The sequence below is a fragment of the Mastigoproctus giganteus genome, chromosome 5 (assembly GCF_048544385.1).
Source record: "Mastigoproctus giganteus isolate SK-2022 chromosome 5, ASM4854438v1, whole genome shotgun sequence".
In the NCBI taxonomy this organism is placed as follows: domain Eukaryota; kingdom Metazoa; phylum Arthropoda; class Arachnida; order Uropygi; family Thelyphonidae; genus Mastigoproctus; species Mastigoproctus giganteus.
Genome location: NC_143579.1, coordinates 199,983,064 through 200,000,932, shown reverse-complemented (window position 1 = coordinate 200,000,932; position 17,869 = coordinate 199,983,064). Strand labels below are relative to the sequence as shown.

The 17,869-nt window shown below is 36.9% G+C and overlaps 1 protein-coding gene across 1 annotated transcript in view; it reads left to right on the top strand.

Moving 5' to 3' along the window:
- Positions 1–17,258, top strand: part of LOC150086000 (uncharacterized) — a 197,360-nt gene extending 180,102 nt beyond the window's left edge. The window contains 5 exon segments of the mRNA XM_090374766.1: positions 6,984–7,602; positions 10,564–12,045; positions 14,390–15,422; positions 16,156–16,384; positions 17,083–17,258. Coding sequence (XP_090230892.1) covers positions 6,984–7,602; positions 10,564–12,045; positions 14,390–15,422; positions 16,156–16,384; positions 17,083–17,086 — 3,367 coding nt within the window. The 3' untranslated portion in view covers positions 17,087–17,258.
- The last annotated feature ends 611 nt before the right edge of the window (positions 17,259–17,869 follow it).

Genomic DNA, 17,869 nt, shown 5'->3' with positions numbered 1-17,869 from the left:
ATTAATGACTAGCATCACAAATAGAAATATAAACAAAAGATATTTATTAATAGTTAAGGCTAAGTAATATTTGACAGGTGCTCTCAAAACATTCCAAAATGAGCATTTGCAACCTTTATACAACAGTTTTGGTAAACACGACAATTATGGATGAAATGTTATCAGAAGCCCACAATTTGCTTCAGTTTATCATTTTAAACGGAAAACAAAATGAAAAGTTCACCAGGTGCAAACTAATATTTTATTTAGTTGAACTGCCTCTGGCCCTGATGACAGCAGCGCACCGTCGAGGCATTGACAAGATCAATTTCAGACGATAATCAACTGATAGTTCTTGGTTCCAAACACGAATTATGGCTTCCTGAAGTTCACGAAGGGTCTTTGGTTTCTTTCTGACAACAGCAGATTCCATACGATGCCAACAGTTCTCTATAGGATTCAGGTCTGGGCTGTTTCCCGGCCAGGTAACAAATGTAAACACATTACTGTCGAAACTGTAATGCAGAAATGAAGCTAAAGTAACTACAGAAGTGCCTTCTTACACCTTTCGCCCAATGACAAGGAGCAGTCGTCCTGAAAGATGCAGTCACTTGGCAGGTTGAAATAGTTTCTAATGGTTGGCAGCAATTTGCCTTCCAGTATAGCCAGATATCCATTGGCATTTACGGAACCTTTTATAAACTGCAGGGGACCTACTCCGCGATACGAAATGCATCTCCATATCATTTGGCTGGTAGGGAATTTCACTGTAGACACCATACAGTCTGGATGGTATTCTTCACCACGTCTACGGCGAAACGTTTGTCTCCCATCAGAGCCATGCAGGTTGAATTTCTTCTCATCCGAGAAAATAATTGACTTCCACTGCTCGGGGGTCCATTTGCCATGCTCCTTACACCAAATTAATCGGGCCTTTTTCATTTTTTTGTGTGAGTAGGGGCTTCTTCTTAGGAGGACAGACTACAAGTCCATTTTTGAAGAGGCGTCTTCTGACTGTTACTGCACTTGCTACCACTCCTGTATGTTCTTCTCATTCTCTTTTCAGCTCAGACGAAGAAGCTTTACGGTTTTTAAGGCATAAGCGATCAAAACGCGGTCCTGTATTTGCGTCCGGTTCCTTTTTCCTATTAGCTGAACCAGTATTCTTGATTTTGGAAAGAAATCTTCTCACTGTCGACTGATTACAAGACACTCTATAAGCAGTATGACGGGCAGAACATCATCCTTACGTAAAGCAACAATAGCATTCTTTCTTCGTGGCGTCAACTGCACGAAACTCGCCATCCTGACACAAGCAAGGAATGTTGTTGTTGTTATTTGGTTTTTAGGAGCATTAGCAACTAAGGCCATATTGCTCCGGGGATATGCGGTGATCATTCCCTGACCTTTCCGCATCCTCCGTATTTGGTAGTCACGGGCTCGAACCCAGGTCTAATCAAGAAGCGTGTGCTACGCACTGTTGCTCCTGGCTACGGAGGCGCCGAGCGAGGAATGACTGCAACTCTTGCAGAGCGTACTTAAAAAGCTGAAAGTAACAGCAGATGCAATATTACGTCATCACCTACGCGTGTCAATCTTATCTGATGCAATATGTAAGAAACATTGCCATATATTTAAGTTATTCGGACGACAATTACAATTTTAAGGGGTGATGCACTTTTTTGAACACCAGTGTATATATATTATTTCAGCTGGAGAACAAGTCGACTCACCATACGTACAGTACTCAGCGGATATCATCAGGAGTTTGGGCGATGGGACAACGTAATAGATTTATTTGTTTATATAACTTTCTCGGTTTTACTTACTCCCTCCCTTCCCCCACAAAATAAGGCACTGGCAATACCACTGTGAACGTAGACAGTGACGGTTCCAGGTAGGGGCTCAAGAGGCTATTAGCCCCCTCCCCATAATCAAACTATACGTAGATTTTCACTGCTATATGATTAAAACCTAATTATTCTTCGTAATACTGCTTTAGCTCCTCTCACCCTTAGGAAAATCTTGATTCTCCGGAAAAGTGCTTTATCCCCCCACCCGTTAGACTGATCTTAGCAATGTGCAAATTAATCTGTGCAATTGTCAAGAGGTACTGAAAAGATTCTTGTATGGTCGTAAAACACGGTAAATTAATAAAAGTTTGAAAATATAGAACGTAAATTGAAAACGTAATTTTAAGAAAAATTTAATATTCTTGTGCCGATTCGTTCGGATTTCACTGACAGATAAAATTGCGCAAAATCAGTATCATAAATTGGAAGTTTTATTGCAAAAAAGGGGAGGGTGTCCTATATTAATAGTGTAGGGATACTACACTTGCTTCCTAGTTTTTTGTAATTTAAAAAAAAAATGATCTCATCATAAAATGAATTTTCATTAAATATTTTGTGCATTGTACCTTCGGTCAATACAACAGAATAAATAAAAACAATGCGTTGGTTGCATTAAGTGGGCTGTATTATCTCAAAATGACACAAATCAGATTATAACTTCGCTACCAAGCGTCTCTCTCAAACTCAAATGACACTCCGATGAGATGAGAAACCTCTAACAAAAAATTGGGAATAATTTCTAATCTTGCAATTCATGGAATTAAAAGATGTTCCAAAATGGGATGATATACAGAGTTCTTTGGGTTTTTTTTTTTTTTATGAAAAAGGAGTAAAAATCAATGATAATAGATTATTTGACCAATTTATGAATTTTAAGGAATTTGTTTCTAAGAAAAAAACAAAGCTCATAATTGGGAAAATTTATTAGCCCATAGAAAGTGGGCTAAATGTTTTAATCAATACAAGAGTTCCGAGCTTTTAAAAATTGCTCAATATACATTTTCTGTTTTTGCCCACAATAGGAATGTTGAGCGTGTACTGTATTTTCATTAATTAGCAATCAATGGGGCAACATTAGAAATAAACTGGAAACAAATACCGTCAATAGTATTTTGTTGGTTACTTATAATTTGAAAATGGATTGTAAAACATTTTATAATTACATCTTACTGAAAATGATTGGCAGTAATGATAAATATATGTATTGTAATTTTTTAGTAATAAATATATTTTAAAATGTCTTTTTTTTTTTTTTTCCTATTTTGTCCTAGCCTTTAAATTCTTGATCTGGTTACCCTAGTGTAGTGTAAATAGTTAAGTAAAATAAAACATTCCTACCTATTTTGTAGACGTCACAAATATCTTGTATTTTCCTGGCTCATTTTGCTATAATCATCTCAAATCTATGGGGAAGTCCAAGTTTACACACTACAACAGCGTCTGCTAATTAATCCATACGTTAGAGTTCCATCGAAAAATAGTTGCAGGTCCCACAAGTTTCAGTAAACCAACATAATTTCTCAAAAAAAAAAAAATATATATATATATATATATCAAAGCAGCTAAAGCAATGAAAGGAAAAAAACAATTTTCCTAAGTATTGTAATAATTCCATACATTCTATCCCTGAAACCACCACACTAGTTTAGTAACTTCATCAGCGCAGACGACGAAAGCTGCTGAACATTTTGCATAATTTGAAGCGCTAACGACTATTATATTCACTAGATTCTCTGCTGAAAATATCAGTTGTCGGCAATTAAAAATAATAGCAACCTGAGGAAGTAACTACATTCCTCTAATTAAAACTTTAACTTAAGTACAAATCTCTACAACGTTAGATAATTAACAATTTTGCTGTCCAACGACATCGTTACTTCCGTAGCACGAATTCCTTAATTACGTAAATAAAAAAATAATAATAAAAAAAAACTTGATTACAGCGCCAATTCATTATATAAACTTATAATGAATTATATGAATTTAATTATTTAGCTTTTACAGTGAACCAATTTTCATTTATTGAACAAAAATATTGATTTCAGTAATAATCTTAAAATCATAAAATAAAAAGGGGGAATCTGCCGTGCTTGTGTGATTTTTGTAATTCAGGCTTTGTTTATTGTGTACTGTATCACAACATTAATTTCTTTGTTTATGGAAATCAAAAATTTTATGTATATTAGGTTAAAGCTTGACTCATGGTATATTATTTTATAAGTATTCTTATTTGATCAGGGTTAAAATGAAAGCCTCTAAGCAATCAGCGTTTTCCATTGCCAGAAATTTAAAAATGGGTAGTTCTGAAATAATCAAATGCGTTTATCCCCTCTCTGAAGATAATTAATGATAATGGGATTAAGCTTAACTTAAATAAGTCAGCATAACTTAAATATACATGACAGAAGGTAAAATATAATAAATGTCCAAGTAAATTACATATTTATTTACAAAAAAAAAAGCAAATAACCAATAGATATTTAATAAAATGATCTATAAATATTTATTAATTCGATATTTTGGCAATAGCAGCTTGAAGGAGTGGATCGTTGGGCGATTGACCTGATTTGTTCTTCTCAATTCTTGCCGAACTGGAAGGGATGGATAAGTATTAAAGCATAGTCTTCTCAATAAATTGGATCGGATAGTTGTGGGATATGTTTGAATTGCAGCTAGGTTGCCAGGTATTTGAGGGCTGCAGATTTTTAGAGCTCTCATGGTCAGGCACTTGATGATGATGCTCTGATGTTGCCTGTAATTTGACGTTCAGTAAACGTCTTGTGTTGTAGTTGTTTGTGGTTTTATGGTACAGAAGCTGCTTTGGCTATATTGCTCCACATCTTTTGTCTGTGGGTTTCCGGTATATGGAAGTATTAATGGCTTTGTTGTTTGATTCTTATAAGAACATTTAAGAAAGGTCTTCTTTTCTGTATTCAGGAAGAAGACACTGTTGTCATCTTGTTCATTGAGAAAGAGTGAAATTCCTTTAAATGTTATGGTTACAGTTCAGAATTTCATCAATATAACCATCTCTAATAAAGTCTCGCCACTCTCTTTCTCATAGACGTTCTGTTTCTGCTGAATGCCTTTTATAAAGATAATTCCATGGACACAGTTCTTCTGAATTGTATTCTATAAATCCCGCTCTCGCTTCCAAACCATTCGAATATGTGCCGCAACCAGTCAGCATCCTTTTACTGTCCTACTTCCAAGTTACAGAACGAACTTTTCTGCTTCCTTATTTATTCCTTCAGCTTCCATTTTCTGGAACAACCTCCCTTCTTAGATATTTCCTGAAAATTACATCTACAAAAATTCAAGTCTAATGTTAACAAGTATCTTCTCAACCTTCAACCCAAGTAGGGCACTAAATACTATAGGTTCTAATTGCTGTTGTGCTTGGGATTTTCATTAAAAAATAATAATAATGGAGCCACTGCTTGAGCATGTGAAAATTTTGACAGAAAAAGCTATGAAAGTCTGTTTCAGGCTTACTGGGCCTTCATCAGATAACAGGTGATCTCTAGTACCAATTCCCCTGACAAAACAGTGAAGATAGTGTTTGATGTGAGTTGCTATACGTTACAAGAAGAGAACTGATTGAATCCTTTAAGATTATTTCAAACTCAGCCAACAGAAATAGATGAACCACTGACTCCACCAGCTAAACCCTCTTCTCCAACTCCCTAGAAAGGAAGCCTAACAAAAGTGTATCAATACCTTCCCAGCAACTAGTTTTCATTATCTACCTGCATCAATAACAGCCAAATAACTGTTCAACCCAGCTGCAACAATAATCAGGATAGCTTCCGATCTCAACCGGACTTGGAACCCACAGTTCAATCAATAGAGGGTCCACTAAATAATCACAAAATACAAACTGTTCCAACATACTGTTACAGAAAGCCATTGACACTGAAATCTTCATAATCCTTTCAACTCCGATCGCCAAAATATCGACGATACCACGTTGATAGTAGTTTGTTTAAATCAGACATTACAGGATAGCCTTCTTATCTACAAGGTCTTCATTTCTCCTTAGTTCCAATCAGTGCAATATCTATAATAATCTGTATAAATCTATAAAATCTACCGATAATCCGAGCCAGCCTTTTTTGCATATAAATGTGTAATTTTTTTCTGAAATTTATTATATCTTCTTATAATAAACTTATTATTAACTCCTTATGTAAATTCGTTAGGTTTATCCCATTATCATGGAAAAGACCTAGAAAGGAGGTGATGCTTTCAGAACTCCATCTTTTGTGTTATCCCTTTCGGGCATTAAAAATTTATTCACGTTGTACAGAGTAATTATTTCCTTCTGTCATCAGTACACAATGCTGGTTATTGAAATAAGTATACGCAAAAACAGGAGTGTATAGCTAAGGACTGAAGCAAAACTGAATTGGATTTCACTGAGTGAGTTTGTTTTTAGACTATCCCAGGTGAAACAGATTTTAAAAATGCCCAATAACCGAATTCATTAATTGAATGAATTAAAAGTTTAAATATGTAAAAAACAGTGTACAAAGATGTAATATATCAAATAAATAAGCACAGATAAAACAAAAATATAAAATGTTTTTATGGTTAGCGCAATGCGAGCCAGGGAATGATATGTTTATTGCTAATTATTCTTAAGTATATAAAAGCTTTGGCAACTTGCTTTAGTGGCTAACATTCACCATATCACTTAATCTTCCTTTGCATATAAAACTCCCATTTTAAATGCAAACAAAGAATTAGGAAAACTGTTTATATATAGGCTCATTCCAAATACAGTACAGTATTTAAAATAACTTTCCCCATGGCCACGATTTTTTAAATTTACACTATATTTATTCATTAAAAAAAAAAAAAACTTCTTCAACTAAACAAAATTAAACGAGTATAATTTGCAGGAGGCTTTGACTATCTGCCTATAGTGGCTCCCTACCTTGCTGGGATCATGGGATCTTTACTTCGCTCCCTCCCTACTGTACCCTCCTTAGATTAAATTCTCTTTTGAGAAATTTGAAATAAAATATTTAGCGCATGCAGTTAAAACTTTTATCAGTGTCTTCATATTATTCTGGTTTGCACTTTATTAACTTTAATAAAATAATAATAACCAACTGTTATAATTTTATTTCTTTTCTTTTCTTTTAGAGCCGTTGTCCTACTTCTCAATGCAGAACAGACCCGCTGTTTGCTAAATTCTACCAAAACACTTCAAGATGGGCACTTCAATACTGGAAACCTCGTCTGGTTAACTTATAATAATCTTGAAGTTTTCAATTCTTACCCGGAACACTCATTGGGAACTCTTGTTGTCATTCCTTCCTCCAGTAAATTGTCAGCATTTCAAAAGTATTTTGAAAGTCTGCATATAAAGAACAATGCGCGAAATCCTTGGTTCCGAGAGTACTGGGAACAAGTGTTCAGATGTCGTGGAGCATCTTGTTACGATGATAGTCTTCAGACAACCACTCATGTGCAATTCACCCAAGAGCCTAGCGTTCCTAAACTCATTGATTCAGTGTTTGCATTAGCCTATGGCTTAGACGCTTTACAAAAAGCCCAGTGTCCCGGTTACTTGCAAGGAATATGCCCAGACCTGAAAAGAACTCCTCAGTTTAGAGAAATGTTATTTAATTTTACGAAAGACTCAACTTTTATTAGTGTTGAGGGTAAGAAAGTCAAGTTTACCAACCAGAATTACGGGGTAGGACGTCTAGATATTCTGAATTTCCGAAATGTCGGAAATGGAGTCAGTGGTTTCACAGTGGTAAGTATTAACCATAGTTAGTTACACAACTTTGTCAATAAGGTATTCCTGCTAAGGAAGATTCATTTATCTCAATCCCTGTATGTATAAGCACTTTCTACTCACTCAAAAAATAATTTGAATTAAACCTTTATTTGCTTGATATAACAAAAGTCGCATGGTAAGTCTTTAGACCGATGATTTAGGTATATATAATGCTTTAAAAAAAGTTCTTAATGTTTTTCCAAATTGAACTATATAAAAAAAAAAAAATTAAGTTAGAAATTAAACACCGGTAGTGTATCTGATGAAAACTAAAATCTGTTAGCCCACTGCTTGCTGTTAAAATAGTTTCTTGGCCTGCAAAAAGACATCACACAGAAGCGCAGACTTTCAGGAATTTCATCGAACAACCTTTTTGCGAACACGTAGAACGAAGGTTGACACTCCTCTATTGTCCATATGGACAATATGGACACTCCTCTATTGTCCATATTGGGAACTTGCGTTAATCTGCTTTGTCAAGTCCCACACAGACCAAGGTATTAAAGGGATTCTTTCCAGCCAGACTTAGTGAAAACCTGAAATCCAACTCATAAGACTTTTTTTTTTTTGCTCAGAGATATTCGCGACGCCGCTCTACCATGCTTGTAGCCAATCTCCATATACGCATCAATAATCTTGTTTACAGCACTTGAAATCCACTCAAAGAAATTTTTGGCTAGTAAAGTGGATGAGAACAAAAAATCTTACACCATTTCCAGATCGGTTATGTACGCAAACCTAGGAAGACTCGTGTACATAACCATTATGAACCCCCTCTACCACCCAGAAGAAGAAAATAGGAGCTAAAAATATCCTCTCACGCCTGCACAACTGGTGATCACTAGACAGGCCTTGATGCACCGAAATTTGAAACACTTCAGCGTCCAAGCTGGAAATGTATGTGTGTGTGGGGGGTTAAGTACCTGGTGTCATCGCTTGAATTTTCATCGTTCGAGGCTTAGTGACCAAAAATTTTATTAATATAAGAAACACACAGTTTGGGTCGCTAGCACTTATGCTTCTGGATACCTACCTACCCACCGACCGATGAGGGGCTATATAGCTTCGAAACGGTGCCGTCTGGGTGGTACTCAACTGTAAGTGACAATAAGTAACAGCATCATCATCATCAGCCATTTTCAATCCACTGCAGGATGAAGGCCTCTCCAGCAACTTTCCAGTTCCTTCTGTTTTGAGCACTGGCCATCCATTTACTACTCAAAAACTCATGAATTTCATCTATCCATCTCCGCCTTTGTCTTCCAGGTTTTCTTGTGGCTCCTCTTGGGTACCATTCTGTTATTTTCTTAGTCCATCTGTCATCATGTCTTCGAGCTATGTGTCCTGCCCAAGACCATTTTAGTTCTTTAGTTTTGATAAGAATGTCCTTTACTTGAGTTTGCTGCCTAATCCATGTGTTTCTCTTCTTATCTAACAGTCTGATTCCCAATATAATTCGTTCCATTCTTCGCTGTGTAGTTCTTAGCTTCTCTTCCATTCTTTTGGTGAGTGCCCAAGTTTCACTTCCATAAGTCATGGTGGGGAGTATACATTGATTCATTATTTTACGTTTCAGACAAACTGGGATATTGCTCTTCAGTATGTGACTATATTTCCTGAATGCTATCCATCCAAAATTTATTCTTCTCTTGACTTCCAGCCATTTATCATTATTACAGCTAATAACTTGTCCCAGATAAGTATATGACTCCACCTTTTCAATTACTGCTCCTTCAATCATTATTTCCCTTTCCGTGGCATACTTGTTCATCATTACTTTTGTTTTAGCCATATTCATTTTTAGTCCAAAATCCTTACTAACTATGCATAACTGATTAAGATTTTCCTCTAATTCTTTGGGATCGTGGCTTATGACCACAATGTCATCTGCAAATCGTAAATGGTTTAGGTACTCTCCGTTCACATTTACTCCTTTCTGCGACCAGTCTAATCTTCTGAAAGCTTCCTCAAGGGCAGCAGTAAACAGCTTCGGAGATATTGTGTCTCCTTGTCAAACTCCTTTCTCAATTTTAAATTTGCTACTGTCTTTGTCTAGTCTAATAAAGGATGTAGCACTCTCATATATTTTCTTCAAAATCATAATATATGGAGTATCTATGCCTTGTCTTTCCAGTGCCCGAAACATTGCCTTATGCTGTATGGAGTCAAATGCCTTTTCATAATCCACAAATGCCAGGCATAATGGTAACAGCAGACTTCTCCAATGGGGAAGGCAACTCGTTGCGATGGATTTCACAATATCAGAAGTTATAATAATACTGTAATGTATAATGTACAAACTTCGGTTTGTCTTAAAATTCAACTATACAATATAAATTCAACTATAACAATGTAATCGAATTTTTCATAATTTGATTTGAAGCATATCATACAAAAATTATAGCAAAATCATATAATACCAATGTGAGATCTTGTTAGGTGCCTAAACCAATGCACAAAAAAGTTTGCAATTCTCACATCTGCACTTTAACTTCCGGCTTCCTATTTTATGTAATTCCTATTTCATTACTAATATTTCCATCTGTACACATTTCCTCAACTCTCTTATATTGTCACCTCAGTACTGTACTTTTCTCAGATTAAAGAGAAGAAAAATTTGCGTTTAAACTTAAGCACTGAGTCTCTCCTCAAGAGATCCTTCTGACCATCCTAGAAAGATTATACTTATACATCATTTAAATGATGTATAAGTATAATCTTATACTGTTGAAGAACCGATAAGTAACTCGGTCGCATCGATTTTCCGATAAGATTAACAGGCGTTACAGATGTTTCTTATCGGTTCAACTTTTGGCGAACCGATTAGAAACTAAAAACTGTTTCTCTTTTATTGTACCATTATTTTTTTGATTTTGTTTTGTTTTCTATTAAAGGTTGTTATTATTTATGTACTGCTAATTATTTATCTTTCCATAGGTTGGCCATTACAGTGGTGAAGAAGGCTTAATGATAAATACTTCTCGTGCCCGTGCTTACGATGCCGTTGGTCATGAAGTAAACTTGCTGGATGTGCAGTCAAAATGTAAAAAGACGGAGAGCTGCCCCCGTGACGCTGCATACCGGAGCGTATCAACAATGCAAGTAACTCGCTCTCCCGAGTTTGCAATTGTGGCTTTCGTTCCAGTACACAGAGCAGGCAGGAATTTATTTGCTTGTGGTGGGGTGTCAGAGTCTACTTTCCAAAATCTTGCCGCTCTGACCTTTGCTCTTGAACGGATTAATCGAAATGATGCTATCTTACCTGGAATTCGTCTCGGTGCACTAATATTTGATCACTGCGATAGGCCACAGAAAGCAGAAGAGCAGCTGTTCAGTTACATCGCAAGCGACGGAACCCTTCTCTATCCGAAGATTGACATTAAACCGAAATCAGTATTTGCGGCTCTTACCTTTGGCGAACCAGTCAGCGAAGAACTGTCACCAATTCTTGATGCAGTGGGAATTCCTCAAGTGATTAATCCTCCACTACCAACGACAAGTCAAAAAAAGAGGGAAAAGACAGACCGGCAGGCCTTACCAACGATACCTCACATTCATGTAATTCACTCCCTCCTCCTCTATTACAACTGGCAATTTGTTCATGTGGTATACAGCAATAATGACTTTGGGCGCACTGCATTTTGGGATTTCTTTGAAATAGCTAAAGTAAATGACATTTGTGTAGCAGAAGCCATTCAGATTGAACCCAAAGCATTATCAGTGGATGTTGCAGTGGTACTTGGAGAAAAACTATCCGACCACAGGGGTTCTCATGTGGTTATTCTTTTACTTAATGACGTCATAATGACAAGAACTGTCGTGGAGGCTGCTAAAATAGCATCACTTCTTGCTCATTTTGTGTGGATAACAATGGAAGAATGGAGAGATCACCGAATTTTAGCAAGGTCCTTAGAGGGCGCTACTGCAGACTTATTTATCATAAAATCAGAATCTTACGATGTCCTTGGCTTTAAGCATTATTTGGAAAATATGACTCTAGGTCGACATGAGCCAATTCCAGATTCCTGGTTCGGAGACTACTGGCAGTATCACTTTCGATGTAGGTTAAACGAAGATATGAGCGTTCAGGAGAAATATGTAGACATCTGCGATGGAAGAGAGCGTCTCGTAGCAGATAAGCTGTTGCAGGATGAGTATGTGTACCATACTGTACAAACAGTGGACGCCATAGCAGAGAGTCTTCACAGGGTTCTCATCAAACGCTGTCCCTATGGGGCTATAGGTGTAACAATGGACGACTGTGGAGATGATCTTTCAGTATATTTGTACAACGAATTTCACAATACAATCTCGAGAAGCAATGTCAACTGTGCAGACGGATGTGAGCCCGTTAAGCGTCCATTTGGCTACCAGGTCTTCCAAGTGAGGAAAAAAGGAGGAAAGTATTTTTACCATCAGGTAAGTTTATAGTTTTGTTTATGGCAGGAAAAAAATAATGTAACAGACACGTGAATACTTGTAGTAACATTATTATAAATTTTGTTAAAAATTCCTTTCCACGATTGTAACTGAATGAATAGTTCAGTACAGTATTTGTTTAATTCATTTTTAATTACTCTTTCAACTAGTGTTTAGCCGTGACATGCTACAAAAGGTAGGCATCTCCATACAAAGGCGTCTCCGTAGTCAGGTGGGCAGGAGCAGCAGTGCGTAGCACACGCTTCTTGATTAGACTGGAGTTCGAGCCCGTGACCACCAAATACGAAGAATGCGGAAAGGTCAGGGAATGACCAATACGGAGCAATATGGTCTTAGTTGCTAATGCTCCTAAAAACCGAACAACAACAACTGTAGCCGTGTGAAACCTGAAAATTTATCAAATATATTTTCTCTCTGTATTAACAATTGCTTATTTCTGCTGTTAGTGAATATAAGAGAGTGTGCCCTCGTGGGCAGCACAGTTAGTATAATCACTAGCCTTCCCAAAGATGAAAAGACCTGAGTTCGAGTCCTGTCAATGACGCAAGGAATTTTTAAGGCGCCTCCGTAGTCAGGTGGGCAGGAGCAGTAGTGCGTAGCACACGTTTCTTGATTAGACTGGGGTTCGAGCCCATGACCACCAAATACGGAGGATGACGGAAGGTCAGGGAATGACCACCGCATATCCCCAGCCCGGATAAAGGGTTGAGGGTTGGCGTGAGGAAGGGCATCCGGCCGTAAAAATTGCATACCAAAACAATAAAAAAAAAGGTGAATATAAGAGCGTGAATCTATTATGATAGTGGAATGTAGGGATAAATACGTTTATCGATCTAGAATTCATTTTGTGAGACGATTGCAAGAAAATTATCACTTAGCAACGTGACAGCGATATGTCGCAAGTGTAAGATGAGAGTAGAAATGTAATTATGACTAATTATAGAACTGGTTGCCCTTGCCCCTTTATTAGTGCTGATTACTGCTCTAATAGGTCTTCCTATGGAGTCTAAGTTCTTAAAGGTGTCAAGAGGAACAGTATATATCATTTAGTCTGCAGAATATCTTTCTATTGTTGCAGAGATATAAACAGAGTAGATTACAAAGTTCCGGTTTATTTGCTCAACTGTATTGAATTCTGGGGATTGTGCTCAACTACCTTCTCCATATTGCTTGGCAATTGAATCAGTACACCATGAAAAACATGTCCCACACGCAACCTCCACTAGTAGCCAGTAATATTGATCACACGTAGCAAGTGGGAAGGATTTCTACATGTGGTTTCCTCCATAATCTATGAAACTCGTAAACGCTTTGGAAAGTGTTTGCGAGATTCATCAGTCCATACGACTTTCTTTCTGAGACCACTCGTAACACCATTACAAGCCTCTTCAGATTCCCATTTAACGTCCAAGACGCCGACTGTGTTCTCTTCTCTGCGAATGCTAATTGAGTTGCGAGGTTACTGCATTGAAGGCATTCAGTCAATACCATTATCCTTTGACAACAGTCCATCCCAAATGTCACTCCGTCTTTATTCATCTTTCTGTCTCTACTCTTTCGGAATACTCAAATAACAATAATTTGCAACACCAGAAAAAAATAACTGTTTTTACATTCATTTACCTAGATTTGTATAACCATACCTCAACGCAAACGTCTTTATCGGTCTTAATAAAGTAGTTGGACAGTGTACAACATGGAGATAGGGGTAAATAAAATCTAATTCTAAATGTATCGGTGGAATAGCGTATTCTCATAAAACTAACTTACACTACTATTAGTATTATCAGTATTACTATCGTAGTATTATCTCGCATCGAATTAGAAACAATAATTATATTGCTAAACAGCTTGGAACTGGAAATAACTGGAGCTTAGAAGTAGTGCTCTAAAACAAAGCCCTTTTCAACGTAGAACCGGCTAACCTGTCGTGATTTAATAAAAAAATTGTGGACTGTTAAAAAATTATAAATTTACATTTTAATAGTTAAAATTCAACAAATAAATTTACATATCATTATTTACTCATAATAAACAGATTTTTACGCAGTGGGATCCTGGAAAGAGGATGAGCGTATATAGTGTACACCACTGATTCACAGTCAGTTTTGCTGTGGATCAGTGGTATTTTAAAACATTTGACAATCTATTTCTCATTAAAAGAACCAAATACTTTTGTTTTGGTTAACGCAGTATTTCACAATTTCGAGCTTTAAATCTATCGACATATAGCGATTCTATTACCACAGATTCACTGCGTGTCTTGTATTGCATATTACTTTGCGGTATTTTAACACATTTTTTTTTTCTTTCTTTCTGTTAGGTGGGCTTATGGAAGAGTGATCAGCTGGTTATGAGTGGAAATGAAGTTATATTTATTAACAATAAGCCACCGAGTTCTCTCTGCGAAGACATGTGCAATCAGTGTGATAATCAACGGGCACAGAGATTAGAAGATATGATAGTTCCAAAGGAACAGCTATTTGCTAACTTGAAGACTGTCTGGGGAATCATTGCATCTGCCTTATCCTTACTAGGTGTAGTGTTAGTGGTCACCTGTACTATTTACTTCCTCATGGCTTTCCCTGTCACAGTGGGGACCACTGTTCTTGGTTACACAATCCTGTTGGGTCTGTTATTACTCTACACAACAAATTTTGCTTTCATTCTAACACCTACTGATGGCACATGCGCTGCACGCCGTTTCCTGCTTGGTTTCTCCTATGCAGTCATATTCTCTGGAATGCTCGTGAAAGTGATCAATATTTGGAGACTACTGGGTTACCATGGAAATAGACTTATGACCGATACTTCGCGACTTACCAGTCCTGCGGGAGTGCTGGTGATAGCAATAGGACTCATCATCATTCAAGTGCTCATCTCCTCCTCGTGGCTTATATTCTTCCCGCCCGACACAGGCGTATACGAACAAGCTTGGCGATGCACACCTCCCGCGAGATTCGAAGAGGACCTCATCATCTCTCTGCTGTACGTGATTCTCTTACTAGCAATTACTATACTTTTCGGCGGTCTCACATGTAGGAGTCCGGATAATAATTACGAGTCCCGCTGGATTCTAGCGTGTTGCATTTTAGTGGCGCTGGTGTGGATACTATGGACAGTTTTGTCCACACAGCTACCACAGGAGAAGCGCGATGCTACCATAGTAGTGGCAAATTTGATTAGTGCTACAGTGGTCATGCTGTGCGTCTACCTCCGGAAAGTTTACCTGTACAGTAAGCTCAGTCGTCAGTACGAAGCTCACAACGCAAAACAGCACATTCATGCGGCACAGCGTTCCTCTTCTCTCTATGGCACCATCAGGGTTGGAGCTATTGGTCCTTCGACATTCCAAGGTAAAGACTTAAACAAATCTAGTTTAGCTTAGCAACATAATTAATTTCATTTCGATTTTTCAGTTTAATTAAAGAGAAATAACTAAACCTGAAAGAACATGAAAAATCCTGGAAGTAAGTTGTGTTTAAAATGATCTTTCAGTGTTGTAGACTCTTCATGCACGCTGAATGATGTTACTGTTAGGTTTCGATCAGTCAGTCAAAAAAAGCAAACAGGCATATTGTCGTTGTCTGTTTGCTTTTTTTTTTTTGTAGTGTAGAAATTCCTGATCAAAACTTTAAGATTACAGCAATAAGTGGTTAGACGTTTCATTCTGCCATACCTCAGTATCTGAGTGGCTATCATAGTGGTTACAATCACCGCTCTCCCCACACCGGGTAGAAAAAGTCCTGGTTATACTTCCATCAATGACGAAAAGAACTTTTATGGGTCTCTTTCAGGCTGAGGCTAGAGGTCTCAGGCGTAGACGGTTTTCTCCCCGACGGAAACTCTGGTTTTTCATCCGGTAAATCAGCTAAAGAACACACGCAATTTATGGACATTAATACACATGGGCAGGTAAGTTAGTTCTTGGGTGGCCCTACATAAGTTTCTTTTTAATATCATATCTTAGCGTCCTCATGATACCTTTAAATTGATAACTGTATCTCACCACACACACATATTTTATTATTAATTTTTTATTTATTCTATTTTTTTTTTTTTTTTTTTTTTTTTTACTTTTCAATCCAGGCTCGGAATCAACTATTGCTAAACTATGCGGAAGTGAATGCAGTGGTCCTTCGCGTATGGCTCTAATCGGATCGAATTCAGATGATGGCACAAGTGACAGTTCGGGTTCTGGACAAGTACAAGCAACAGATCTTTATCCTTTGCACATGTACGATGGAGGAAGTCAGTTTCAACCAGTAACCCCAATATATGGAAGTGGCCCTTTAGAAGAAATGGGCACTAACAATAGGTAGGTAACCATACACTGTCTGCAGATGAATATTATTAAAATATCTGTACAAACTTCTGCAATATTTGAGTCGCGAGTATACTTGTATTAGAAAAAAACTAAAATATGTTCATTATGCGTAGGAGTCAAAGATGCAGTGCTCATACGCATCTTCTTGTTTAGACATGCAAGTCGTATGGATATACGTAGTCAGTGATTGGCTAAGGCATGCCATGCTCGCTTAGTCAGTTTGTGAAAAGGGAGGAAGTTGATAGGTAGGTGTGTAGTGAGTAGGTGAGTGTGTAGTTTTCGTATTGGGCTAGATAAGATGTCTCAATGTGTAAACATCGTCTGTGTGTTTACAAGAAACTTTCTTGGATTCTCATACCGGATGTATGAGAATCAGGCCCATGCTGCCTCAGTTGTAGGCATCCTTTGTCTTTTGAATACTCGCTAAGGGCTACCCTGACTCGAGGGATGAAGAGCACCTACCTTTTCTAGCTTATACAAAGTGATTGAGCGTGCATTCCTGAGCCAGTTATTGACAATGTATATCGTTCCCACATGTGCAGACAAGAAAATGTGCACAAGCATTGAGTTCTTTGGCCAACTAGTTAAAAAAATAAAAAAGTTCCAAAATTTTTTTAGCTCTGCTAAGTATATTTTATATTACATTGTTAGAGATTAACCAAAATCTTCTCTCTTTTTTTAAATTCTAGGTAATTTAACTCGTTGAATTACTACCAGGAACCGCATAATCATATCAGCGTTTATCTTAGGAACTGTCATGCTGATCTGGATGTACAGAGAAGGAACTATGCTGTGGAAATGTATATTTGTAAACATATGCAAAACTTAATTTAAAAACAACTATGTGATAATCTATGTACCTGAATACCGAGAAACACTTTTACATTTTGTACAAACATTTTCACTCGACTGCTGCGTGCGTATCTGAAAGCATTTATCTAGATGAAGTCCACGCACATCTTGCCATTTTTATGCATTACGGCTGTTTTGAAACCTGTGATAACCAGAATAATTAATAATTTATTGTTAATATTAACCTAACTTATTATAACTTATTAAATAAATGCAGTCGCTAATCTTGAAATTTTGTATTTGTTAATTAATGCCTTGAAAATAAAGAAGACGCAGGTGTTCAAAATACCACTTTCTCAAATACTCTAGTGGGGATGGGTATATTTAAAACGTAATGTAACTATATTAAAATTTTAATTGTTGATTATGAAGTCATTAATTTTATCTTGTTTTATTTTAAGATTTTATTTTTTTATTTTTACTTTACCTCAGTGCGGTAAAGTACGGCTGTTTTCAAGAAATAAACTGCAGATTTTTCAAACTCTTAAGGCTACTTATTTTATTATTATTATTTTTTTTAACGTTGCAAAAGGAGATGAGTTCGTAGAGAAAATGATATTTTCCTGTTATAATTATTTTTCTGACGACAGAAAAATTTCATTGTAAATAAAATAATTTTTAAAA